The 26,648-nt window shown below is 36.4% G+C and overlaps 2 protein-coding genes across 3 annotated transcripts in view; one reads left to right on the top strand and one right to left on the bottom strand.

Moving 5' to 3' along the window:
• Nucleotides 1-2,363, bottom strand: part of EXOC5 (exocyst complex component 5) — a 64,212-nt gene extending 61,849 nt beyond the window's left edge. The window contains exon 1 of one of the 2 annotated variants that reach the window (XM_003831669.5): nucleotides 2,071-2,363. In XM_003831669.5, coding sequence (XP_003831717.1) covers nucleotides 2,071-2,097 — 27 coding nt within the window. In that variant the 5' untranslated portion in view covers nucleotides 2,098-2,363. Of the gene's footprint in view, nucleotides 1-1,956 lie in introns of both variants that reach the window. The other variant, XM_008957027.4, reaches the window with a different exon arrangement.
• On the top strand, nucleotides 2,349-23,826 carry AP5M1 (adaptor related protein complex 5 subunit mu 1). The gene is made up of 8 exons (XM_003831672.5): nucleotides 2,349-2,837; nucleotides 7,674-8,319; nucleotides 13,595-13,822; nucleotides 15,483-15,622; nucleotides 16,330-16,415; nucleotides 16,508-16,626; nucleotides 19,982-20,078; nucleotides 22,551-23,826. Exons 1-8 carry the CDS (start codon nucleotides 2,764-2,766, stop codon nucleotides 22,631-22,633), a joined length of 1,473 nt encoding a protein of 490 aa, XP_003831720.1. The 5' UTR covers nucleotides 2,349-2,763; the 3' UTR covers nucleotides 22,634-23,826.
• The last annotated feature ends 2,822 nt before the right edge of the window (nucleotides 23,827-26,648 follow it).

The following is a 26,648-nucleotide window of genomic DNA, read 5'->3' on the forward strand; positions in this document are numbered from 1 at the left end:
TTTAAGATCTATAAATACGTTTAAATTTGTCTTAAAAACCCTCTGGCCTAAGGGTAGTCTAAGGGCTACTGTCTCTATTATCACAGAATCTTACTGGCTACCATGTAACTAGAGTCACTAAATTACGTTATATATATATATGTTATATATACGTTATATATATGTGTGTGTGTGTGTGTGTGTATATATATATATATATATAAAACGTATATATATACTACTTAACCTAATGGCAGGATCCCAGAAAGCAAAATATATATTTCCCCACCTCCTCCCCTTCCCCGCTAGGGAGAGGGGAAAAAAAAAATCAAACATATTTCCAAATAAGTTACTGAAATCATGTGGTCAAACATTTAAATAAAAATATACATAAGATGGTCCAAGGTACAACTGGAACTGTCAAGCAGGATTAACTCAAAGGATAATGTCTTATGAACCGTATGACAACATATATAACAGTTTTCAGTTAAGAGCTGGCTTGCCGGCAAATACCTTAATTAAAGATCTCATACAACTTCATCGTTTTCTCCCTTTTTAAGATGTGAAAAATAAAACAAGGAACCACAGCACTACTTAGTACCTAGGGACACAGTAAAAGTTCCTAGCAGGAAAAATGTCTCCCCGTTCTTGTGTCAATAAACAGATGGCACAATTTTGGAATTACAGAAATTAATGTAGCATATCTCCCAACACTTAAGTGAGAAAATACAATATCTCTGAAGTCTTTCTTGTAATTACAATCCTTCATTCACAAATTACTGTCTTATTACAACTTATTATAACAATAACATATATTACTCCTCTCAAAAAAAGCATTATCTATCCAAAAGCTGACTGATATGCAAAATATAGTAACAATAACAAATGTAAATTTCCATTTGTTATTAAAACTGTGGCATTCAAATTGTAAGCCACAAAAACTGCTGAATCTTACGCAGAAAAAGGATACCATTTTCACTTATGGAGAAGTTCCCTATTGTGGATTACAGTCTTCTCAATTATTACACTTTTGTTACTCAATGTGAAACACAAGCACACACACAAAAAAGGGGTCTTTCTTTCCTTTTTCTTATCCGTTTTCATTTCTTTCACACAAGGAGATGCTTTATACGTGTCATTGTTTTGTAGCCTAATTAGAGTTTTCCTATTCTATTATCTCAAACTTTTATCACAGCTTCTTACAACGGACTTCACGAAATTAAATTTTAAGGTTTAAATACTGTAAACGCTCGAGGAAAGACATTAGTATTCTCACTATTACATATTAAGGATTCTCTAGCTTGCAGTTAGGTGATTTTATAATACACGTAAATGCATATAATACACTTAAGGTGCATTATATACATGAAACGAAGTGTTCGTTTTATTTTATAAACGTTTTTTTATTTTATAATACACGTAAATGCCTCGAGTGTATTATTATGTATTACATGAAATAAAGTGTTCACTTGAATTTTGCCTCCCTTCAGTCTATCTCTCTTCAGTCGAAAGAGATAAGTAGGCCTTTATTGTCCAAAAAAAAAAAATTGTCCCAGCCTTTTCAAATGTCAGGTTAAACTGGCAGTCCTATAAATGCCACCTGCAACCTTACTAATGGAATAATTATTCAAAAACGAGAAGCCCCCAAGAGTCCCGATCTCAAGTGGCTTCCTCCTATTATTCCCGCGAGGACCCCAGCGACAAGACTCGCCCAACCTGAGGCTCCTGGCTCTCTTTCCTCGTCCTGAGTCAGCCCTTCCCACTACTCATCCGGAGTAGACATCTTCCAACACCCGAACCTTCCAGACTTTCCCTCTTGCCCCCACAAACAAAAGCAACCCTCCTCCCTTGGGACACCCGGCTTCCCCTCTCTGCCGACCGGCCGCCCAGCCCACCTCGGCCCCAAGCACCCCTCCCCCATTTCACGCTCCGCCCGCGCTGACACGGAGCTGCCACCCCAACCCTTCAGTTTCGCACCTCTCTCCCGAGGGCTCCTCCAGGGCAGCCAGCAAACGCCCGCTCCTCGGCCCGCCCACCCAGCTGCCTGCAAACCCCGGGCCTGCCACTCCCTGTAGAGCCGCCGGGGCCCACCTCGAAGAGCTCGGCCGTGGTAGCCATCCCGGCCGGCTGAGAGGCTCGCCCCCCACTGGATGCCGTCTCCGCTTCACATGCTGCGCCTCAGAGGCGCGGCGCACAGGTCTCCGCTCGGCTCGCCAGCTCCGGCTCCGGGCCGCTGCGGGCTCCCCAGCTCCCCACAGATCCCAGGAGGGGCGGGAGAGCGGCCATGAAGCGAAGCCGCAAACGCTTGTCAGCTGCCTCCCGGCGCCGCCCGCGCTGCTCCCATTGTCACCGCCTCATACGCCGGAAGTGGAACTGCGCGCGCCAGGGAGGTTGTCGGGAGGGGCCGGCGAAGAAAACGAGCGGCGGGCGAACCGAAAAAAGGCTCGACGCTACCGTGTATGAGGAACTTTGATCCTTGCGGGCCACCATTCCGGAAGTAGAATTTAGAGGAAGAAAATACCGGAGTTGCAGGGTATAGGTAAATTTCTCAAGGTTATAGGTTGGGGTTCTTAGAACTTTTTGTGGTGTGTGTTGGCCTAGAGCGACTCAGAAGCGTTAGTGACTTCACCTAAAAAAGCTAACCTCTCTGCTGAGCGCGACCGGTGTGCGGCGCAGGATGAGCCTCAGGGCTTCTGTTAAGAGTCCGTCTGAGAAAGCCGGTCTGCGCTGTTCCTCGGTGGCGACCTTAATTATGAGATGAGCTAATGCTTTACTGACTTAACCATGGCGCAGCGGGCAGTGTGGCTCATAAGCCACGAACCGGGAACTCCACTTTGTGGCACCGTGAGATTCTCCAGGTAAATGCAAATCTGAATCCTCAGGGATGATGGATCAGAAGATCGATGAAGTAGCATAGTTTTGTGGTGCTTCGTGGCCCAGGTTTGCCACGAATAGCTGCGTGACCTTGGGCTAGCCAGTTAACAGACCTCTGTTTCGTCTGTTAAATGGAGATTTTAATAGTCCTACCTTACAGTGTTGTGAGAATTGAGTTGATGACTGGTACATATTATTTACGGTATATGTTTTCTATTAGTATTGTATTTTAAAATGACCTCCGTCTGCTTAGAATTAAAATGGAGATGACTAAGGGAACGGTAGAAAATTTACTGAGCACTAAACATTTTCAGATTTTTCAACATGCATTGACAAAATCGTTCAAGAACATTTTAACTTATTCTACTGAAAAATCCATGCTAAGTTATATCAGACTTTTATTTTTTCGTTTTTATTTTTTTGAGACGGAGTCTCGCTCTGTTCCCCAGGCTAGAGTGCAGTGGTGCGATCTCCGCTCACTGCAAGCTCCGCCTCCCGGGTTCATGCCGTTCTCCTGCCTCAGCCTCCCGAGTAGCTGGGACTACAGGCACCCGCCACCACGCCCGGCTAATTTTTTGTATTTTTGGTAGAGAGGGGGTTTCACCGTGTTAGCCAGGATAGTCTTGATCTCCTGACCTCGTGATCCGCCCGCCTTGGCTCTCAAAGTGCTGGGATTACAGGCAGGAGCCACCGCGCCCCGCCCAGGCTTTTATTTTTATCTTGTTAATATGTGTCATTGGTAGAAATCATCAGTTTACAGTTCCTAATTGTTGAAGAAAATAGAAACCCAAAAAAATGTATTCACTTTTTCATATATTGTGTTAAGTTGATCTGGTCCCACTATTAGAATTTGCCCTGTGTAATCAAATTAGCTCTGTTAAGGGAATTGTACAGTAACTCATTGTAAAATGTTGGTGGCAATCGAGTGGGTCTATTTCACCTTTTATTCTCTGGCCATTGATAGTTCTTTTTTGTCACAATTCGTTCTTCCCTGAAGAAAGCTTATAGTGAAGTAGTACCATAGTAGAATTGAGATTGAGGCAGAAAAAAAAGATTTTAATTTTAAATGAAAATTGGTTGGCAATGGGGATATGAAAAATTCCTTCTTTGCAACCTTAACAGTTTTTGTTCCTGAGGGCATCAGAGTTGGAGTTTACCATTTCCCCCCAGGATTTCTGGCTGACACTAACCCCAACATTTGTTGTTGGACCTCAAATACAGGAGATTAATAATATTCTTTAGTACGTGGTTTTACCAGGCGCATCAGTCCGTACAAAGTATCTCTCATTTTACTTATATTCCCTTTGGTTACCTATTTCTAACTGCCGTTCCCTTCCCACTGACAGGTAACTCTTAACATCTTCGATGTTACTCTTTTTCATTGTATGCATTTTTCAAATTACATAATTAAGTGTGCTTTAGACTTCACTTCCTAATGTTACATTTGTCACATTTCTCGACACTATTTTAAAGAAATATCCATGATACTTTGTGTTCATCTAAGGCAGCATGTCCAATAGAATTCTCTATGATGATGGAAAGGAGAAATGTTCTTAATCTGTACTGGCTAATACTGTAGCCACTAGCCACAAGTACCTATTGAGCTTTTGAGCTGCAGCTAGCATAACTGAGGAACTCAATTGTTAATTTTGGGTAATGTTAATTGATTTTTATTTAAGTTTAAATAGCCACATGTGGGTAGTTCTACTATGTTGGACAGTGCAAATCTAGGCCATTGTTTCTTCTTGCTCTGTAGTACTCATGGTTCACATCCTACACATTTACCTGTCCCCTTTACCTAGTGATGACCTCTCCCAAATTTGCCTCCAAAGAACACTGCCAAAGTATGCATCCTCAAATCTGTCCATGGGGCATGTCTATGCCGATTTTGACTAAAGACTGCCAAATAATCTGCTCCACAGAATGCTTTCAGCCACCTACGCACTCACTAGCAGCAAGAAGGGGTTCCCGTATCTCCATTCTTTCCTAACATGTATTTTTGCCAATAAAGAACATCTTATTTTCGTTTGCATTTCTGTATGTAGCAATGATTGTTAGTCCTTTAAGTTTCCTCTACTGTGAATTGCCTGTACATGTCTTGTCCTTTTTTTCTTTGAAAGTTGCTTATTTTTTCCTCTGAATTTGTAGGAGTTTGTTTTGTATTCTTGGTATTAGTCCTATGTCATTTTTAGATAGTACAGATATTTTCTTTAATTTACCATTGTCAATTTATGTTGCCCTTGGTTAAACAGAAATCACTAATTTTGATGCAATCAAAGTAGTTAATTGCTTTTGGGAATTTGTTGAAGTTTTTTCTCACCCATATTTCCCAAAAATATCTTCCTACATTGTCTTCTCTTTATAATTTCATCTGCTACATTTAGGTCTTTAACCCATATGTAGTCCATCTTTGGATATGATGTTAAGTAGGAATCCCATTTCGGTTTTCTCTGTAGTGTGGGTCAGTTTTTCTGACATCATCTTTTAAGCAGTATGTCATGTCTTCATTAATTTGTGAGGCTACTGGTAGTGTTAGTTATGTCCCCTCATATAAATGTTGGTCTGTCTCAGTTCTAGTACTTTGTCTTTCTTGTACCAATACCATATCTGTTGCTTTGTAGCTTATCTTAATATTTCATAGAGGTGAACTTTTTACTGCTTAAGAAAATAAGTTTCTTAAATCCTAGTTTTCAGAATGTTTTTTCACTGTGTTCAGGATATTATTTCAGAATAAAAAGTCAGATATGTTTGGATGGGCTTTTCAATACATTTATAGAGGTAGCAAGTTGTGTTCAAATAATTTAATTCTGTATCATTGAATGACTTAGTTAAATTTTATTATATTTTCAGTTTTCTAACCTCTTGGGGGAGGTGTTAGAGCTACACAGATAGGCACTGACACTTTATAAGTGTCAATAAGTGGCCAATATTTAAGATTTAAGAAGGCAAATGATGTTTTCTCTATCTAAGTACTTATTTCCTATAACAAAACTTGGTTAAGATTCTGGTTTAAAGATTTGCTTTCCAGATAATAATAGCATCAGCTTACATCTGGCTTAGGTCGGTATCATACCCCATGGTTGTAGGCCCATTTAAGCCTTGAATCCTGTTTTAGAAAAAGCATATAATAAATTAGAAATGATAGGTTGAGTCATCCAACAAAATATTTATTGAACACATATTGGGGTGTTGTGTAAGTTCCCAGATTAACTTATCTTCAGAGTCAATTGTGAAATTTTTATACTTAAGAACTTTAATTACCCTCTGGAAAACTAGATAATAAGAGATTGGACTAGAGTTTAGTCCAGAGATCTCTACTATTCATATACAGAGATTTAGAGAAATAAATGGCATTTACCTGCTATGCCATGCCATTACTGGTGTGCTACCTGATTCTTCCCCTTTCTTAATCAAGAAAATGCATCAGAATGTAGGTGATATTTACCTACACATGGGTAACTGCTTTTGGGTTTTTTGTTTGTTTGCTTGCTTGCTTGGTGTTTTTCTTTTTGTTTGTTGGTTTTTTGAGATGGAGTCTCACTCTGTTGCCCAGGGTGGAGTGCAGTGTTACAATCTCGGCTCGGCTCAGCTCATTGCAACCTCCACCTCCCGGGTTCAAGATTCTCCTGCCTCAGCCTCCCGAGTAGCCAGGATCACAGGCGTGCACCACCACAACCAGCTAATTTGTGTATTTTTAGTAAAGTCAGGGTTTCACCGTGTTGGCCAGGCTGGTCTCAAACTCCTGCCCTCAAGTGATCTGCCCACCTCAGCTTTCTGAAGTGCTGGATTAGCCATTGCACCTAATCTACATATGGATAACTTTGAATACATTCTTACTTATATTTTTTTAAAATATTAGTAAACATCAGTATTTTTTAATAAAAAACTGTTTTAGCCAGGTATGTTTTTGACTGTTGGTAAAAACTGCTGATTTGTTGCCACCCCTTTATTTACAAATGAGAAAATAGGCAAAGGGAAGTTAAGTGATTTACTCAAAAGTTAACAGCTGATAAATGACATTGTTCTGGACTTTGGAGTGGAGGCAGAAGGAATGAGGAAAAGTACATATTTTGGAATTGAGAAACTGTGATCTAACAGATTTCTGTAAATAAGCAAAAGCATCTTCTGTTTCCAAGCAAAGAAAAGATAAATTAGTAACTGCTTACAGTTCAACTCAGAATATGCAAAAACATTCTGATTTTATTCTTTTTTATTATCTAAAAGTATCTTCCAGGGCCATAGAGATAAACCATTATTACTAAAATGATCTTCCATGTTTTTGTAGGGATTGGCAAGAAGACTCAGGGTACCTGTCATTCACTATAAGTTAAGTAGAATAGAACATTCCTTTTAAAATTGTACCATCTCAACTAATGAATCCAAAATTATGGAGGGTTAAATTGAACCATTTTGTTAGCCCTACTCTAGCTACTAAGATAGAATCAGAAGAAAAAAAATTCTTACAGATGCCTAAAACGGTTCAAGTATATACTCCTTGCTGACCAAGATGGTATCTGAGTGGCTGAGAGACAAGGATTTTGAATTAGAATCATGTACTCTACCTAAACTAGATAACTAAATTGAATTAAGCATTTTGAATAACAGATTATATACCAAATATGAAACAGTCACTCTAATAGTAACTTAATGGGCATTATAATTTTTTGGTTGTTGGCTTTTATGGATGTGTGTATATATTTGTTTCTCGTGTATTTTATTGTTATTACTGTTTGCCTTATATTTGAGAGTTTTAAAAAAATTCTTTCATCTTGATTTTACTTGGAAGAATCATTTATAATGTTTCTGTTTCCATAATGCAGACGGTATCCAACTGTTGAAAAACGAGCCAGAGTCTTCAATGGAGCAAGTTATGTGCCTGTTCCTGAAGATGGTCCCTTTCTTAAAGCACTGCTCTTTGAACTTAGATTATTGGATGATGATAAAGACTTCGTTGAGAGTCGTGATAGCTGTTCACGCATCAATAAAACATCCATTTATGGACTCCTGATAGGAGGTGAAGAACTCTGGCCAGTTGTTGCTTTTCTGAAGAATGACATGATATATGCTTGTGTTCCACTAGTTGAACAAACTCTGTCCCCTCGTCCGCCATTAATCAGTGTCAGTGGAGTTTCACAAGGCTTTGAATTTCTTTTTGGGATACAGGATTTTCTTTATTCAGGTCAGAAAAATGACTCTGAGCTGAATACAAAATTGAGCCAGTTGCCTGACTTGCTTCTGCAGGCTTGTCCATTTGGTACTTTATTAGATGCCAACTTACAGAATTCATTAGATAATACCAATTTTGCATCTGTGACTCAGCCACAGAAACAGCCAGCTTGGAAAACTGGGACGTACAAAGGAAAACCACAAGTTTCTATTTCTATCACTGAAAAGGTAAAATCCATGCAATATGATAAACAGGGTATAGCAGATACATGGCAAGTTGTTGGAACAGTGACTTGCAAGGTGAGATTTTTCTCTGGTATTTGCTTTATCGTTTTATTTAACATATGGAGAAAAGTTAAATTTGCTAGTTGTATTTTAAATAACATTTTTTATTTTCATCTTAAGCAGCAGTTTTTAAATGGGAGAGTCATGTAAAATTTTATGTTATCTTTTTGCATTCCTTACCAATTATATTAGTTATCTGTGGCTGTGTAAAGAATTGTCTCATTGTCCCCAAAATAGACATTTATTATTTTCATAGTTTCTGTAGGGATTAGCTTAGCTGGGAACTTTCAGGGTAGAATCACTCATGAAGTTGCAGTCAAGTTTTCAGTTGAGGCTATAGTCATCTGAAGGTCTGACTGAGGCTGGAAGATCTGCTTGCAAGATGACTCATTCACATGGCTAACAAGTTGGTCCTAGTTATTGGAGGAAGGCCTTAGTTCCTTTCCACATGGACTTCTCAACTGGCTGCTTAAGTGTCCTCACACTTGGTGACTGGCTTCCCTCAGACCAGATGATGAGAGAGGGGTGGGGGGGGAGAGAGAGAGGAGAGAGAGAGAGAGAGAAGAGAGAAGAGAGAGGAGAGAGACAGGCAGGCAGGCAGGCAGAAGCGATTATTTTTATTACCTAGCTGGGAGGTTACACTTCCACTACTTTCTGTTCATTAGAAGCAAGTCACTAAGTGGTCCATATTCAAGGGGCGTGGAATTAGGCTCCACCTATGAAAAGAGTAATGTCAAATAACTTCAGAACATATTTTAAAGTCACCACTGCTGTTTTCCATTTTCTTTAGAGGGATGAAATTGACATCTCTGACATATCTAAAATCATGTTGAAGGGCTCTTATTTAAACAAGTCGTTAGGTTAATATTGGGTTCTCTGTAGAAATAGAAAACAGGAAAAGACAATGTAAATAACAATACAGTTAGCAGTGATTAATGCCATGTTGAATAATGATCAAAAATAAAATCCTCCAGGTAAACTTCCTACAAGTTTATATTAATAGTATTCTCATTTCTTTATTTTTCTATCTTCCTTTATTCCCTGCAGTTACGTATACTTTTTATATGTCAAATTTAATGTTGTGTGGCTATGTATAAATATTATAGAATAAAACTAGAGTTCAAGAGCAGAGAATTAGAACAGTCCTGACAGAAAAATTGGGTCTGTCTTTTTTTTAATCCTGTTTAACGTTAAAGTTACCTAAAAGTTTTTGTGTCTATTTTAAACTCATATCTATCATGGTCAAAAATATACTCCAGTTACTCACTTTATTAGAAATAACTATTGTAAATGGCTCCAAAATTGAGGTGTTCATGGATTATGTCATTCTTAAGTTTTAAAGTAGTTAAATCTTTTTTCTCCTAAGTTCAATGAAATGAAAATAGAAAAATATGGCCTGGCGCAGTGGCTCACTCCTGTAATCCCAGCACTTTCAGAGGCCAAGGCGGGCGAATCACTTGAGGCCAGGAGTTTGAGACCAGCCTGGCCAACATGGCGAAACCCTGTCTCTACTAAAAATACAAAAATCAGCCAGGCATGTTGGAGCATGCCTGTAATCCCAGCTATTCAGGAGGCTGAGGCATGAGACTCGCTTGAACCTGGGAGGCAGAGGCTGCAGTGAGCCACAATCATGACACTGCACTCCAGCCTGGGTAACAGAGCTACACTCTGTCTTAAAAAAAAAGAAAATAGGAAAATTCACCAATTCTGTTTTTTTTTTTTTCATTCTGTAGCAATAAACAGGGAATATGTTATTTATTATATAAGCTAATTAATATCATGGCATTTAATGTCCCTGTTCATCGATAGGCTGACTCCAGTTTACTCTTAGGAGAATTTCAGATTGGTTCCTACTCTTAGTCCTGATACAGATTATCATGATGGACAACTTCCTTATTTAAAAAATGTTTTTAAGGGGGGAGAAAATGGGGCTATACCTTAACCTACATACTAAATGTTTCTTTAAGGTTGTATGTACATAGTATAACTGTTAGCCAAACATTCTTTAAGTACTTCAGAAAGTTACTGTTTAAAGGAATTTTATTGTGAAGCCCATTGTAAATGGAAATAATCATCTTCATTTTATCCTACTCGGTAGAAAACCAGAGCCAAAGGCCAGTGGTCCAAAGTTCTAGACCTCACTCTACCACTAATTTTCTATATGTCTTTAGAAAGTTACACAATTTTGTGAATCTTTTCTCATTTTTAAAATGAGATAAACTCTTAGGTGCCTTTTTTTTTTTTAAATAACTTTTACTTCTAAAGTTGGGTTACATATGCCAGATTGGTTTAAAGGTAGTACACCAATTCCTTCTAGAATGGATGTTCTCAACCTATAGTAAATAACTGATGATCCGGCATTTTAAGTGCACAGATAGATTCATCGGCAGGTTCCATGATGGTTGATCTTTCTCTGACCCTTTACGAATGTTAAGAGATTAATTTGCTAAGTATAAACTGAATATTATTAAATTTTAATGGTATTTACTATTGATGTTTGCTTATTTTGTCTCCATAAATATCTATCAAAAGCAAAACTACTTTTCATTTATTCTTATTAGTTCACATATAGAAAATAGCAGATGGTTTAAAAGTTGAAACCCTAAAATTTTTTTTAAGTTTTAAAGTAAGATTATTTGGCATATTTATTATTAATGTGACTGACATTATTGTAATTGTCACTGACAGACCTTATAAAGGCACTAATTGTATATAGTACTCTTCGTAATGCCTGCCTGCTCTGTAAGTACTTACATTGTACAGCAGATACATAATGAATTCCCACACATGTCAAATAGTAGGTAAAACATTAAAAGTGAAACATTTCACATTAGAAATTGAAAACAAAAGTAGGTTTATAATTAGAAAAAGATAGCCACTCAGCAAACATTTTTTATTATTGTTTTCTACGCATAGAAATGTGTCAGGCACTAGAGATACTAAGAAAAATGTAACGATTCTTGCTTTCAAAGAATTTAAAGCTTGAAAAGAGAAATGGACCAGATACCTGTAGATAGTGGACAGTTAATGCATGGTGCAATCTAATATATGATAGTGCATTAGGAGCTAAGTGTTATGCTTTGAGAGTTCACTAACTCTTAAAATATTTCTGCTGAAACAGAAGATATCAATAATTCTTATGGGGCCCAGTTGGTCAGTTTGATCCAGGCTTTAATAGAGGTGAATTTCAAGATAGAGGTACAAAGACCCTGACCACCTACACAAACACAAGTAAAGTATATCAGTCTGGTTGGGCCAGAAGAAGCCCAACCAGATTTATGGGAATAAAGATGTCTAATATAGAAATTAGGGCTTATTCAAGAAGCACTGAGGAAATAAGTCTTTGATCCTCTAGCCGTAGCCTTTCAGAAACAGTCACTAAAGACTTCAGTCTGGAGACTGGAGGAGATAGACAAATCAAAAGTTCACAAAGAAGTCTGAGAAACTGCCATATCTGTCTGTTATGACCTCACAGTGGAAATTCAAGGAAAGGTCCGCAGAAGTGCAGCATCTGGCCACTTTGGCCTTAAAGTAGGAGCTCAAGGACAGGTTTGAGAGGCTGTCCTGTCTGGCTTCAAAGAACTTTCAAGAAAAATTACTTCCTTTTTTCTTTTCCCTTGTGAATCTCTCATGAGTACCTCTCATTGGCAAACTAACCCAGACTACATAGGGAAGAAGATCCTGGGCTTCTCTACATAGCAAAGGTAGGCTGTAGAGGTGATACAGAATGTAAGGCTTCACACATAGCATCTAATGAGCTAAGACATGAAGAATGAAAGCATTTACAGGGAGAAAAGAACATTGCAGCTGCAAGGAATAGCACATGCAAAGGTGCATTTGGAGGTATAAGACAGTATGATTTATTTAGGGAAATGCAAGAATCCAATATGACTACGTGTAAGTTGCAGGGTAGAAAATTTTTAAGCAGGTAGATGAAGAAAAACAACCCCATTAAAAAGTGGGCAAAAGGCATGTACAGACCCTTCCCAGAAGAAGACATACATGCAGCCAAAAAACATGATAAAAAGCTCAACGTCACTGATCATTAGAGAAATGCAAATCAAAACCACAATGAGATACCATCCAACGCCAGTCAGAATGGCTGTTATTAAAAAGTTAAAAAACAACAGGTGCTGGCAAGATTGCAGAGAAAAGGGAACACTTTTACCGTGTTGGTGAGGATGTAAATTAGTTTAATCATTGTGGAAGACTGTGGCGATTCCTCAAAGACATTGAGGCAGAAATACCATTTGACCCAGCTATTCCATTATTGGGTATATACCCAAAGAAATATAAATCATTCTGTTATAAAGATACATACACACGTATGTTCATTGCAGCACTATTCACAATAGTAAAGACATGGAATCAACATAAGTGCCTATCAATGATAGACTGAATAAAGAAAATGTGGTACATATACACCATGGAATACTGTGCAGCCATAAAAAGGAATGAGATCATGTCCTTTGCATGGACGTAGATGGAGTTGGAAATCATTATTCTCAGCAAACTAATGCTGGAACAGAAAACCAAACACCTCATGTTGTCACTTATAAGTGGGAGCTGAATGACGAGACCACATGGTCACAAGGGGGGAACAACAACACTGGGGCCTGTCAGTTGTGGGGGTTAGAGGAGGGAGAGCATCAGGAAGAATAGCAAATGGATGCTGGGCTTAATACCTACGTGATGGGATGATCTGTGCAGCAAAACACCATGGCCCACGTTTACATATGTAACAAACCTGCACATCCTGCACATGTACCCTGGAACTTAAAAGTTGAAGGAAAATAAAAAGGAGGTAGATGACAGTCAAACAATGAAAGGCTTTACAGGTAATACAGAATTGAAGTAGAATCACTGAAAGGATTTGAGCATGGAAAAAATATAATAAAAATTATGTTTCATTAAGATAGCTCTGGCATTAATGGAGGATTAGAGGACTGATTAGAGGAAAGCAAGTCCAGAAATATTTAGAAGGCTGTGGCAGAAATTGTAAGGGCCCATATCAATGTGTTTCAACAGGAATGGAGAAAATTCAGCAGATTTAAATTGTCTTTATAAGAGCTTTAGAGATAAGCAATGGAGTCTATGAGGGCTCTCCTGGTCTCTGGCTTGGGTGTCTAAGAACATGATAAAACCATTAATAAGAACACAGAAAGCAAAGAGAACAATACCTAGAGAAAAGTGAGTTAATTGGGGAAAATGACTTTGATAAATTTTGAAAAGCCTCAAACAGACATTTGCTTCTGAGATTTTGGTGATAATCTTTCTGTTTGCATTTCAGTGTGATTTGGAAGGAATCATGCCAAATGTTACCATCAGCTTGAGTCTCCCCACCAATGGATCTCCACTTCAGGATATTCTAGTTCACCCTTGTGTAACTTCTCTTGACTCTGCAATTCTGACTTCTAGTAGTATTGATGCAATGGATGACTCTGCATTTAGTGGGCCTTACAAATTTCCATTCACTCCACCTTTAGAGTCATTCAACTTATGCTTCTACACTTCCCAGGTAACAACCCTAGAATAGTTGAGAGTTTGCTGATCTTTATATTCATAAATACTATTGATAAGTAGATAATTCATACTCTTGGTATGAGAACTTAGAAAAAGTTCTATTTATCAGACAATAATTGATGATTGAAGATGAAGATTTAGGCCGGGCACGGTGGCTCATGCCTGTAATCCCAGCAGTTTGGGAGGCTGAGGCAGGTGGATCACTTGAGGTCAGGAGTTTGAGGCCAGCCTGGCCAACACGATGAAACCTTGTCTCTACTAAAAATACAAAAAGTGAGCCAGGCGTGGTGTCGTGCACCTGTAATCCCATCTACTTGGGTGGCCGAGGCAGGAGAATCGCTTGAACCCAGGTGGCGGAGGTTGCGGTGAGCCAAGATCGCACCAGCGCACTCCAGCCTGGGCGACAGAGTGAGACTCCATCTCAAAAAAAAAAAAAAGATTCACTTATTTGAATAAGATACCTCTTATCTTTGGTGTCGGTAACTATTTGTAAATAGCTTTCAAAATAATTGAACTTTTTTTTAATATTCCCTAAAAAGGAGTTCATGGTCATGGGATAGATTTTGGTATGATTTAGTCATGATTTTAACCATGAACATAAAATACCCCTCATCGCAGGCAACCTGAATTACAAATATATATTATTATCAATAGCTATTTATTGTTTATTGAATAATTGCTTGTGTGTCAGACATTGTCCTAAGCACTTTACGTGTATTTTCTCTAGTACTGTAGTACCGCTAACAACCTTTAAACATTATCCCCATTTTACAGCTGAGGAGAGTCTCAAAGAAGTGAAATGACTTGTACCACGTCTATAGTTGATAAATGAAATTGCCTGGATTTGAACCCCAATTTTTCAGACTCCCAAACCTCGTTTCTACTATACCATTTATCTCTTGTCCTAGTTGTGAATGAGTAGGTTAGAAAAACCTACTCAAGCTAGCTTAAGTAGAGCAAATTTATTTTGAGAATGCAATAGGCAATCTCATTGCCATTTAAGGATAAGAAAAGAAGCAGACACAGTTCTTACTGGGACTAGAACCAGAAAATTAGTATCAGCCTGTACTCAAGGTCCACCCTGTCTGTCACATCTCTGCTTCTCAGTCTCCTCTTTCAACTGGCTTTCTCTGCTTACACATGACCTTACAGCTTTAGGGCTTGCCCTGTATAAGTAGTCTTTCTGTGTCTTACTTCACATGTACCAGAAGTAATGATTGGCTCACCCCAGCCTACAAGTTGTTTCCTCTTCAGTCAGTCATTGATGACCAACCAAGTAAGTTACTGCTGAACGATGGGATTGGAGAACTCATGGGATTCAACTGGAGCAACAGGAGCTGAGGGCAGGTTGGCAGTAATCAGTATGCCTACTGCATGCCCTATGCGGCAGATCAGAGAACATGGAGACGGGGAGCCTGGACGAGCAAGTATAGGAACAAGAATGCATTGTACACCTTTGTAAAGCGCTTTTCTCATCTCTGAAAACAAAGAGTGAAGAATCCCTATCCTTAAGATGAATATAGATTCATCATTGCTGTTACCAAAACAACTTGGAATAATCTCCAAGTCATTAAAAGTAACTCTTTTCTCAGTTACTTTTGGTGTTTTAGACCCATTAACCTGAGAATTATATAGACATTTATGTTTCTTTTTAGGTCCCTGTCCCACCAATTTTGGGTTTTTATCAAATGAAGGAGGAAGAAGTACAACTAAGAATAACCATTAATTTAAAACTTCATGAAAGTGTGAAAAATAATTTTGAATTCTGTGAAGCCCATATACCTTTTTACAATAGGTAGGAATAAAATGCATATTGCCATAATTTCTGTCTTCCTTAATACATTTCCACTGTCCCACAGTAAATTGTCTTTGTCTTTTACCCTATTTTTAAGGTCTGAACAATTTTATTTTATTTAAATGAATGCTGATTTTCATGATATAGTCATAAAAATAATCTGTTTACCTTTAAATATGCCTTTATCTTTCTAGTTAAACTTACTAGTAAATTATACACTTAAGCCAATGTAGCTTCCTCAGGGATTATTTTTCTACCGGATTTATTTCTAGCAATTTTTCCATATACAAGTCAAACCAAACTATCAACAACCTGGTGAATTAGCCAATTATATCATAATATTACTTTATTATCAATTCTACTTTTAAATTTATTCTGCAGCATAGTTTTTTGTCAAAATATATCTACATATATAGTAAAATCATAGTCTTATTGTAGCAACCCATGTGACTGTATTAATACATTTCGTATGATTTCATAGTTGTCTTAAGGATTAATAATGAAATACACATCATCACCAAAAATGTTTATGTGTGCTTGTTGTTTTTCAAGATTTAACATTCATTATTTGTTCTATTCTGCAAACTTGAATACAGATCTGCTTTTATGCTGTCCTTGTATTAAGTAACAGTGGCCAAGTTTGACTTAGATCTCTTAAAACTGTTATATCTATGATCTTTTTCTATTTTATCCTTTTCTTTTTAAAGAGGTCCAATTACACATTTGGAATACAAAACTAGTTTTGGCCAGCTCGAAGTATTTCGAGAGAAAAGCTTATTGATCTGGATTATTGGTGAGCAAGTTTTATTTATTGATTTTTTTTCTTTTCATTTACTGTAGAATCTACTTAATTTAGAATTGTTTATTGGTATATTTGTGTTTTAGGCCAGAAGTTCCCAAAATCAATGGAAATTAGTCTTTCTGGAACTGTAACTTTTGGAGCCAAGAGCCATGAGAAGCAGCCATTTGACCCAATTTGTACTGGAGAAACAGCATATTTAAAGGTAAACATATTTATACAGCTGACTACAGTAGCACCCTTCCTTTGTTTATAAATTGCATATTTCTAGTTGATTTTTAATGTTTTCCACCAATTGTTTTAGAATTCTGTTCTTTTAGTCTGGGATAAGTTCTCTTTTGGATTTTTGTTTGATTTTTTGTTGTTGTTTAGTATTAGTCACTTCTATTTCACTTAATACTTGAACATTTTAAAAGCCAGGCATAGTGGCGGGATGTCTGTAGTCCCAGCTATTGGGGAGACTGAGGTGGGAGGATCGCTCAAGCCCAGGAGTTCAAGGTTACAGTGAGCTAAATTGTGCCACTGCACTGCAACCTGGACAACAGAGTGCGACCAGATCTCTTTTAAACAAGGGTTTTTTTGTTTGTTTGTTTGTTTGTTTTTAAAGGGAACCAGCTAACCTAATACCCAACTTAGTCTAATTCTGCTCAGCTCTTGGTTATCAAATTTGAGATTTGGGCCAGGCATGGTGGATCCCACCTATAATCCCAGCACTTTGGGAGGCCAAGGCAGGTGGATCGCTTAATCCCAGGAGTTCAAGACCAGCCTGGCCAACATGGTGAGACCCCGCCTCTACAAAAAATAGAAAAATCAGCTGGGCATGGTGGTGCACACCTTTAGTCACAGCTTTTTGGGAGGTTCAAATAGGAGAATCACCTAAGCCTGGGGAGTTCGAGGCTGCAGTGAGCCATGATTGTGCCACTGCATTCCAGCCTGGGCGATAGAGTAAGACTCTGTCTCAAAAACAAAAAAATTGAGATTTGTATACAGAAAATAGAAGATGTAGTCCTTGCCCTCCAGGAATTTTTCAGTGTTGCACATCAACAATTTATCGGTGCTAACAGCTTTGGTATTTCAAGAAAAAGGTGCTACAGCTGAAGTTGTGGAAAGCTTTACAATGGAGGTGAAGTTTAAGCCAAACTCTGAGGCCTAGTAATGCATGAATATGAAGACTTGAAGATTGACTAACATTTGTTTAGGTAAAGAAATTACTTAAAAGAGTAAAGAAGAATAAACAAGGCATGCTTAGAAACCAGTGCTAAAAATAGTAGTACTATGAGAGACTGGATACATAATTTAGATTAAGATTATAGAGGGTTTGAATCTGACTTTTATTCCTTTGGTTGATGGTGTACTTTTTAAAGTAGGGGATAGTCTTTCACAAGTGATACTTTATGAATGTTAATCTGGAATGGATGTAAGGAAGGTGAGTAAAAAAATTAGAGACAAGCCATTCTGTAACATATTAATATTCCATATGAAAGGGTAATATTGTAATAAGTTAATAATGCTGAGTTAGTGTAGTGTCAACAGAAAGAGAAAAGAAGGGAGAAGGGAGAAAAATGAAGGGACTGCCGTAAAAGCTGTGATAAAATAAAGCCTTGACCACTAATTAAATACAGAGACAAGGAATGGTGTTGTTCCAAGATGATATTGTTTAAAAAAAAATGGAACTTAAACCAAACTTGACGCTTTTTAAGAGGGTAGAGACGTGAATCTCATTCATTCATTGTTTTATTCCAAATATCTAGTCCAGGACCTAACACATAAATATTTGCTGAATGGATGAATATACCTAAATTATTGATATGGAGAAAATTGGGAAGAAATGGGTTTCATATCATATTTTTTGCTGGTAATAGCAATATAGCCCATTGTAAATGTTCAGTGGGTAGCTAAAAATCTAAAGCTTGATTCTTAAGAGAAGGCTCAGCTGTATACAGGATTTAGGAATTAGCCACAGAGAAGAAATAGTTGAGGCAGTGGAAATAAATAAGATCAGAAAAGGATAAAATAATACAGGAAGATTAAAAAAAACAAATGAGGGAATTGAAGGAGTGATTAGAAAGGTAGCAAGAAAACATAAAAAATGTATTAAAGACATCAAGAGAAATACAGACAATTAGGGGAAGTGGTAGTGAAGTCAGAAGTATACTGATGATAATTCATTTCTTCTATCTTGGCTTCACTTATGTCCAGAAGCTTTGTTTCAAGGATTATTATAAAAATTCCTACTTCAGATACCTTTCAGAAAAAAATGTGGAATGTTACCACACATTCTATGTCCTTCAAAAGTAGGAATTACGATTTTTCTATTCATTCCCATCACCAACCAATTACACTCACATTGAAAGCATGTAGCACATATTTTTGTTGACTGAATGATCTAAGTGTGTTTTACAGTATTTCAGTTGTATGGAAATCAGTCTTGTCATAACTTCCAGCATTAAGAATTATACCAAAAAAGCAAGCAACAGCCTTTTATTATCAGAGATAATTTGGGTTGCAACAGGAAAAAAAAAATTGCTGAGAAGATCTGAAAATTACATTACATTCTAAATCACATCTTATGCATGTGATCAGTTAGTTTGGTAATTAATAGAGAAAGTTAGGAAATGGGAGAAATTTGCTGGGAATAGAGATAAGAGAAAAAATATATAAAAAGATATCAGGATACTGCTAGAGCTCCATGAAGCATAGATTTTTTCATAGGTCATGTGAATGTCATTGTAACTTAGGGGCACCCTGGCCACTGCACTGCAACCTGGACAACAGAGTGTGCTGTTTTCAGGGAAGGTACTAATGATTTACTCTGTTACAGCACAGTATAATAGTTGGCATTTGTAGTGATAGCCCCACATTGTCAGTGAAATCCAGGAATTATGGAGTACGTTTTAGAAAGGTTTTCTAGGTGAGGGAAAAGGTAATTCCTAAGCTTAGTTCTGTAAAAGTTAAATTTCACCCTTCTGGAAAATTAGCGCAGCTCATTCCCCTTAAACACAAGATAAACTGATGTTTCTGTTTTCAAAATTAAATTATATTTTATTAGAAGGTGTATACTTTCCTGCCTGTAAAAGACTTATGATCTAGAATATATCATAGCCACATAGTCCTAGGGATAGAAGAGAATATAGGGCATGCAAGACAGCAGCACAGGGGGAGACAGCACCAGCTTTTGGAGTCGGTAAGGTCTGAGTTCAAATGCCAGCTCTGCTGCTTACGTGCTGGGATACCAATTGCTTCCATCTTTGAACGTCAGTTCACTCAGCATACCTTGCAGTATGGATTATAGAGCTGTTAGTGAAGTGCATATTATGTGTTAAGTACTTCATAATGACAGCCTTACAAAAAAATGGCCCTAATGCAAACGGAAAAAAAAATTGTGTGTGTTTTTGTATATATATGTGTGCGCACACACACAATTCAAGTTTAGTACTTGTGGTTTTTATTTTGTGAACTGTGTAAAATAAATTCCCTAAGACTGGGTTAAGGGAAAAAATGTAACCATCCTTTTTACCAAATAATCACCTTAATTTGGTACATTTCTCTCTTCTTTCTAGCTTCATTTTAGGATCTTAGATTACACACTTACTGGATGTTATGCAGATCAGCATTCAGTTCAAGTTTTTGCATCAGGAAAACCAAAAATAAGTGCACGTAAGTTACACAGATTCAAACTAACTTAAGGGAATTAAAATGGTGTTTGCAGTTATTACCTAAGGTAAAATTTGAATGTAACAGAACTTAGAGATTAGAGAATAATCCCAATTTATAAAATTCTGGGCTGATTCTACCCCACATAACAGTTTGTGTACTTTACACTGCCCTCTGCCGCCTTCTTGTTTATAAAGTGGTCTGGATAAGCAAAGATTGGGATAGAGGGGAACTTCAGTGTAAAATTGGATTTGTTTTTCTCTGGTTATTCAGAGATGTGATTCACAGAGACTGTGATGTTGGACAGACAGGGCTTAAGCCTGGCTCAGCCATTTCATTAGCTGTGTAACTTTGGGCAAGTTAGCGAGCTTCTTGAAGTTTTAATTTTCTTGTGTATAAAATGGAAATAATAGTGCGATTTACCTCAGGATTGTTATGAGGTTTAGATAAGATTATATTGACTTAGTATGATGCTTAGCGTATAGTATAGATTTAGTAGATACTAGAGATGATTCTTGTTTAAAACTTTTAAATATCTTCAGCAAATGTTGCAATCAATAAGCATTATTTAGCACCTTCTCTATTTTATCAATAGGAAGACAATAAAAAAGACGTTTCCTGATTTTAGTATGTTTAATGGTTGGTAAAGTATAGATCTATATGTGTGTACACACACACATACACACACACACACACACACACGAAACATGAAAATATAATGAGACAAAAACAATTTATAAATGAATCAAAAGTATTTAATTCAGATCAAATAGAAATATGTAACATCGAATAGTAGCTAAAATGAGGTAGAGTTATCTAAACTTAACCTTTTTGCCTCATACATTAAGGAGAATAAAGCTGTTATATATGTGGATAAGAATAATCCCAATTTGCACACATTTTTTTTATTATAGTTAGATAAATATTTCTTAAACTAAGGATTAGGGTTCCTAAAATAGAAAGAATAGGAAAGGACTCTCCATGTACATTTCAAGAGAATTAGAGAACTCAGAACTACAGAATTCTAAGCAACTATTTGTGCATGTCAATATAACTTCTACTATGTAATGTAACCAGAATAAACCAGTATTCTTTACTTCCCTAGGCTTGCCCTGTGTTTTCGCTTACATCATTTTTTTGTTGTATATATGAGAGACTGAAAGCAAACAGACCAGTATTTTAGATTGTCTATGGGAAAATAATTTATTTATGTTAACTAAACATACTGCAGTAATTTCCAGAGAACATAATACAGGATAGGAACGTACCTGCTTCTTAATACAAAATATGTTGAATGAAAGAACTCATTTTAAATTAATATTATGACCCATCTTTTCTTTCCTGTTAGTTTCAGAATGTGACTTCCAGTTTGTGCAATTATGTAAAACTTTATTTTGCCATCATCTTGACAATAAAATCTATTTTCATAATATACAATTTAGTTTAAAAATAGTTTAGTAATAATAATACCAATTTAAATAATAATGGCTAATATTTATTGCTTACTATATGCCAGGCAAAGTTCTAAGTATTTTATGTGCATTGTCTCATTAATCCTCACAGCACCCTATGTAAGTGTTGTTATCTCCATTTTACAGATGAGGACACTGATGGAACTGAGAGATTAGGGTCCCATAGCTTGCAAATGGCAGAACTGTGAGTCAGATACTCAAGCATTCTGGCTCTGGAACCTGTCCACTTAACAGTATGCTGTCTTGCCTCTCATTGTTACTGCGTTCTCAAACTTTGAAGAGAACAAAAAAGACAATATAGTCTATATTCTTTTCATTATGAAGAAGGGCATGAAGAAGAAAGGTAGAACAGGCTGAATTGGATAATTATATTTAATTGGATATTTAATTATATATATATAAAAAGAATTTACATGTGTAACTCCAAATGAACATTATTATCTCAACTTTACATATCAGAAAACTTTAGTTCAAATAGGTTGCCATTTTTGTAGAGTTTCAAAGCTATTTTTAAAAAGGCTTAAATTGATCAGAACTATAATAAGAAACCAGTGAAGCAAACTATTTAGAATGTTGCTAGGAAGTTGGGTGTTAATTTATATCTCTGACACTTTGGGTAAAGAATAGCAAGACCCAGAATCAGGGCTATGGTGATAAGGTTATAGAAGATAAACCAATGAAAAATTTTTAATGTTTTTGCAGTCAGAGTAATGGTCCATATGAAAAAGATTTTAGAGAAAATGTGAAGATAAAATTGGCAGATTTGGCATAAATGAGAGATATTTCATGTAAGGTCAAAGATGGATTCTTCAAATATTTAATGAGTCCATATTTGTAAAATGGTAAAAGTTATAATAAAGTCTTGATAATATGAAATTAAAGTGAATATTTCAAAGTATTGACTTGAAATAACTGCATTCCACAATTTCAAAAATCATGACTTTGCTCTCGTTGAATTTTTGCTGAAATAGTCTTATCATTAATTTCTTTTTCTTTTCTTTAGACCGGAAACTAATTTCTTCTGATTATTACATCTGGAATTCTAAAGCCCCTGCTCCAGTAACATATGGATCATTATTATTGTAATAGTCTCATGTTTAAATGGGATTATATAATGATAACAGTTTAAAGAAAATCATAATCTTATATTTTTAATGTGGATGCATATAACCTGTGAGTGAAAAATCACTGAATGATTTAATTGTAAAAGTAGTCTTATGTAGTGTTTGTAGTCTGATAGAGCTTGAAAGGACGTTTTAAAAGCTAATGTCTCCAATTTTGTTAACCTTCGATTTTATGCCAGTATAATTCAGAACATAGAAAAGTAATGATTCACTTGGGCTCATTTTAGACTGGTCCTGGGTCACCCTGCCACACTTGTTTCCTAGTGTTTCTGTGGCAGACATTGCTAATCAATTACAGCCCTTTTCTGTACTGAGCCTTGGATAAAGGGTCAGGCTCCTTTTTAGTTCAGAGATTCAGGCAGCCACTCCCAGTGGGTTGTAGATAATGTGCAAGATAAAAACTATTTTCTCTTCCAAATCTAAGTACTAAGCTCCTAGTATAAGGTGTTGTTACAGAATACCAGAGACCATGTTAGAGACAACTACATCTCTTCAAAAAACAGCCAACAGAGACAAAGGAAAAGTGTTTAAATAGTAAGCTGTTCTTCTTAATCAGAACTATCCTATTGACTAATAAATAATCTGCATAATTCTACTTAAGGTGTGTAATCTCTGTTCTAGAGTTAGTTTTTAAGTAAGCTTGTTAATCTGCCACTTTGACATTTTGCTTAGGATGTCAGTAGCCATATTAAGATGTGTAGAATACCTTCAGAAGATGATCATAGTGTTTTGTAATCATTTAATGTCTGCAGCCAAATTTTTAAAGGTAATTTAGATCTAATACTGCTCTTGCTGTGTCTTATTAAGTTAAAATTAATGAATGAATTCTGGTAAAAATTCAAAAGGCACTCTGTGAGTAGAGAGTATCATTTAAGCTTATTTTAGTCACATGTAGTATATATCTCCTTAAAGCTGTCACTCTCACTTTCTTACCATTCTCTTGATTTCTTCAGAAACCATCTAGTCATCATCTTTATACTCTACCTGCTTCTGCAATTATATATCATATTATGTTTTCAGAGCAGTTCATTGTCAAGTTGGACTTTAAGTGACCATTCAAGAAAAGATGAAATCTCACAAACCTCAAAACTTCATTCATGTCTTTTTACAAATGAGAAAAAAAAATGCATTAAAGATTAATACTCAATTTGATTATATCTTGGGTTCTGTTTTTTAATGAGTCTTCTAAGGAAAAGCTTAGAAAAGCTGCTAACTCCTCAGAAGAAAGCATGATAGTTTAAAGGTATAGGGCATATAAATTTAGGATTTGAAATATGATTTTTTAATTAAGGTCAGTCCTACTCATAAACTCATTTTCTGCAAAGCATTATCATGGCATAAGGTTCTATGTTCAAAATTATCCCAAGTAGCAAAGAAAAAAAGAATAACTGCCTGACCAGGACTTTAACTTGTTATTCTAGCTTAATCATAGATAATCAGCAGTGAAAACTTTCCTTTTGAAAGAAGAAAATATCATTCCCTATAAGTTATTTGATCTCTCTTAAACTCAAATAAAGCTTAACATTTCACTTATGTTGATAAGTTAATGGTAATGGAGCCATTTGGAATCTTGATTGTATAAATGTTTACCAAATACACTAAGGTAAGCAAGAGGCATTTATCTAGTGAGTAGGCAAAGATTTAATATAATAATCCCCTAGGCAAAAGTTTATAAGCAGTTAGAAAAATCAGTGAATCTTCTATTTGACATTTCTAGAAACCGGAGGAAAATCTAGGGTGTCCTGGAAAAGTGATGAGGTGTTGGGGAACCTGATGCCATCTGTTGCCATTCCATTCTAACATAGTGCTACAGAACTGAACCAACTTAGGTTTTCATCCCATTGAGATCAGCTGGGCACACTGTGATGCTTTTGATTTTGTCTAGAAACCTGTCACTTCAGGATAATTTCTGAAGACAAAGTCTGTTTCCCGTTTGGTAGGTGACCTGTTTAATGTTTTCCCTGTGTCTGGGAACTCCTTAGTGTAATTAGCGACCTTTGAACTCCACAACTAATCCTGAGCTATTTTGTATTCCTTACTCATCTTTAAGGCTGGACCTTTCTTTTCTTCAGAGTCCGTTGCCACAATTAAAGAAGAAACAGCTGCATTTCAAAGGGATTCCGATTCCAGAAGCTTAATCGTGATTGACATGTTCTTATTCTAAGCTATAAGACACTCTAAGAGTCCTTTCTTGGGTTAAAACTTCAATCATTTTCTAAAAAATTATCTCACTATGGATTTTATTCATTTTCTTTGATAACTATTCTTTGCATTTTTTAACTTGAAAGATGCTTTGCGTTTGCAGTGAATATGAGCAACTACTTCCAGTGAAAGATTTGGATAGTGTCAGACCTTCTCTAGATGCAAAATTGCTAAATTCCCTTTTAGTGCCAAAATATGATTATGAAATCTGATGTCTATCACATAGGTAATTATTCTTCAATAAACTTGAAAGGTTAAAAAAAAAAAGTGTTAAATTTTTTAGAATGAACTCCAGAAAAGATCGTTCATGATTTTGTAAACCCTTCTTTTCTCCATTTTTTACTAAACAATATTTTAAAAACTTTTTAGAGCCAGCAATATAGTACTTAGGCAATACCCTTACGGTGGTGGCAATTTTTTTTTAACTTTTTAAGTAATTGATTCAAATGTCAAGTTTGAAGCAGTCTTGTCAGGAATTCTGATGACAATTATTTGTTTAAAAAATTTTTTTTATTAAACATTAGTCTGTCCCATAAAATCGTTTTCATTTTTTTCACACCAATTCAGTATTTCTACTAGGTTAAAATTATGGTGTTTTTATACATTGTATGATTTAAGATCTTTCAAGGCAGACATTTATACTTGGTAACAATTGCCAATTTTTTTTTCTGGTTTTTGTTGTAGTATTTCAAAATACTTCATAGACATTGATAGACTCCTACACTACCCCTGGGAGCTAGGTAGGTGGAATTATCATCCAGGCCTTCTGTAGGGACTGCTGCCACAACAGAGTGGTTGTTCCTAAGACAAAGGTCAAAAAAAGGGGTGTTAATAAACAGTCCTCAGGTTTAAGGGACTTTTTTAGGATTACATCTTAAATTCCAACAAATCAGATTTAGGAGTTACTGAAAGTGAAATTGATCCATCCCTCATCCAAACTTTGCAATACTTTCCTGTTCTGACATCATTTAGATAGTTAGCTGTATTATCAGATTAGAAACCATTGTACCAGGCTGCTGAAAGGAAAAGGAGGCAAAAAGCTAAACATGGGATGAATTCTGAACCTTTTAACCTGGCTGAAGTACGTTGGTCCCTGTTATGCAAATACCTTCAATCCTCTGCTAAGTTTAGTGGAAATAATTTTCTTGAATGACAGGTTTATTCAGCAAGGATTCAGTTGGTGATTAATCCCCCTTTGATCTAGGGTATTTCACTTAACTACCAGTTACCTCGTTCTGACAAAGTGCAACTGAGATTAGGGAGATCACTAGAACACTACCAGGGTGTGCATTTATTCTCTATAACCTTTTAAAGCAAGGGCCAAGAATGCAATTTATTTTCAGTATTTGAAGATGTAAAGTCCTGTCTGCTAAGTTAGAAAGTCAATTGAATACCAAATGAAGTTTATTTCTTACGTAATAGAACAAACATTTCTTTTTGCTTCGCCTAACAATGATATTAGGAAACATAGGCTTTGAAGAAAGAAGAAACAAAGACTACATTCTAAGTATTGCTTCTAGTTTTGTTTCATGCACTAGAGTATACTTAACTGGCCCTGACATAACCAAAAATCAAAGCAGTGGCTACAACTTAGGCTGAGAAAATGCTTCTGTTTAATTAAGCTGCATGGTTTCTTCTCACCTTTCCCCCTACCACCACCACCACCATTAGAAAATGTCATACTGTGTGGTAAAGAAATCCAGTTGAGGAAAATGTGTTGCAGTACACAGTTATCCACCTTAAGACTAATGATTTCGAAGCTTTGTTAACTATTT

Source organism: Pan paniscus, chromosome 15 (genome assembly GCF_029289425.2).
Source record: "Pan paniscus chromosome 15, NHGRI_mPanPan1-v2.0_pri, whole genome shotgun sequence".
NCBI lineage: Eukaryota > Metazoa > Chordata > Mammalia > Primates > Hominidae > Pan > Pan paniscus.

What these genes read in the sequence shown, in the direction of transcription:
- AP5M1 (XM_003831672.5), top strand. Translation starts at nt 2,764, where the DNA reads ATGGCGCAGCGGGCAGTGTGGCTCATAAGCCACGAACCGGGAACTCCA. An exon ending in GAGAAACAGCATATTTAAAG is followed by an intron (nt 16,627 to 19,981) that starts GTAAACATATTT and finishes TCTTCTTTCTAG; the next exon opens with CTTCATTTTAGGATCTTAGA. An exon ending in AAAACCAAAAATAAGTGCAC is followed by an intron (nt 20,079 to 22,550) that starts GTAAGTTACACA and finishes TCTTTTCTTTAG; the next exon opens with ACCGGAAACTAATTTCTTCT.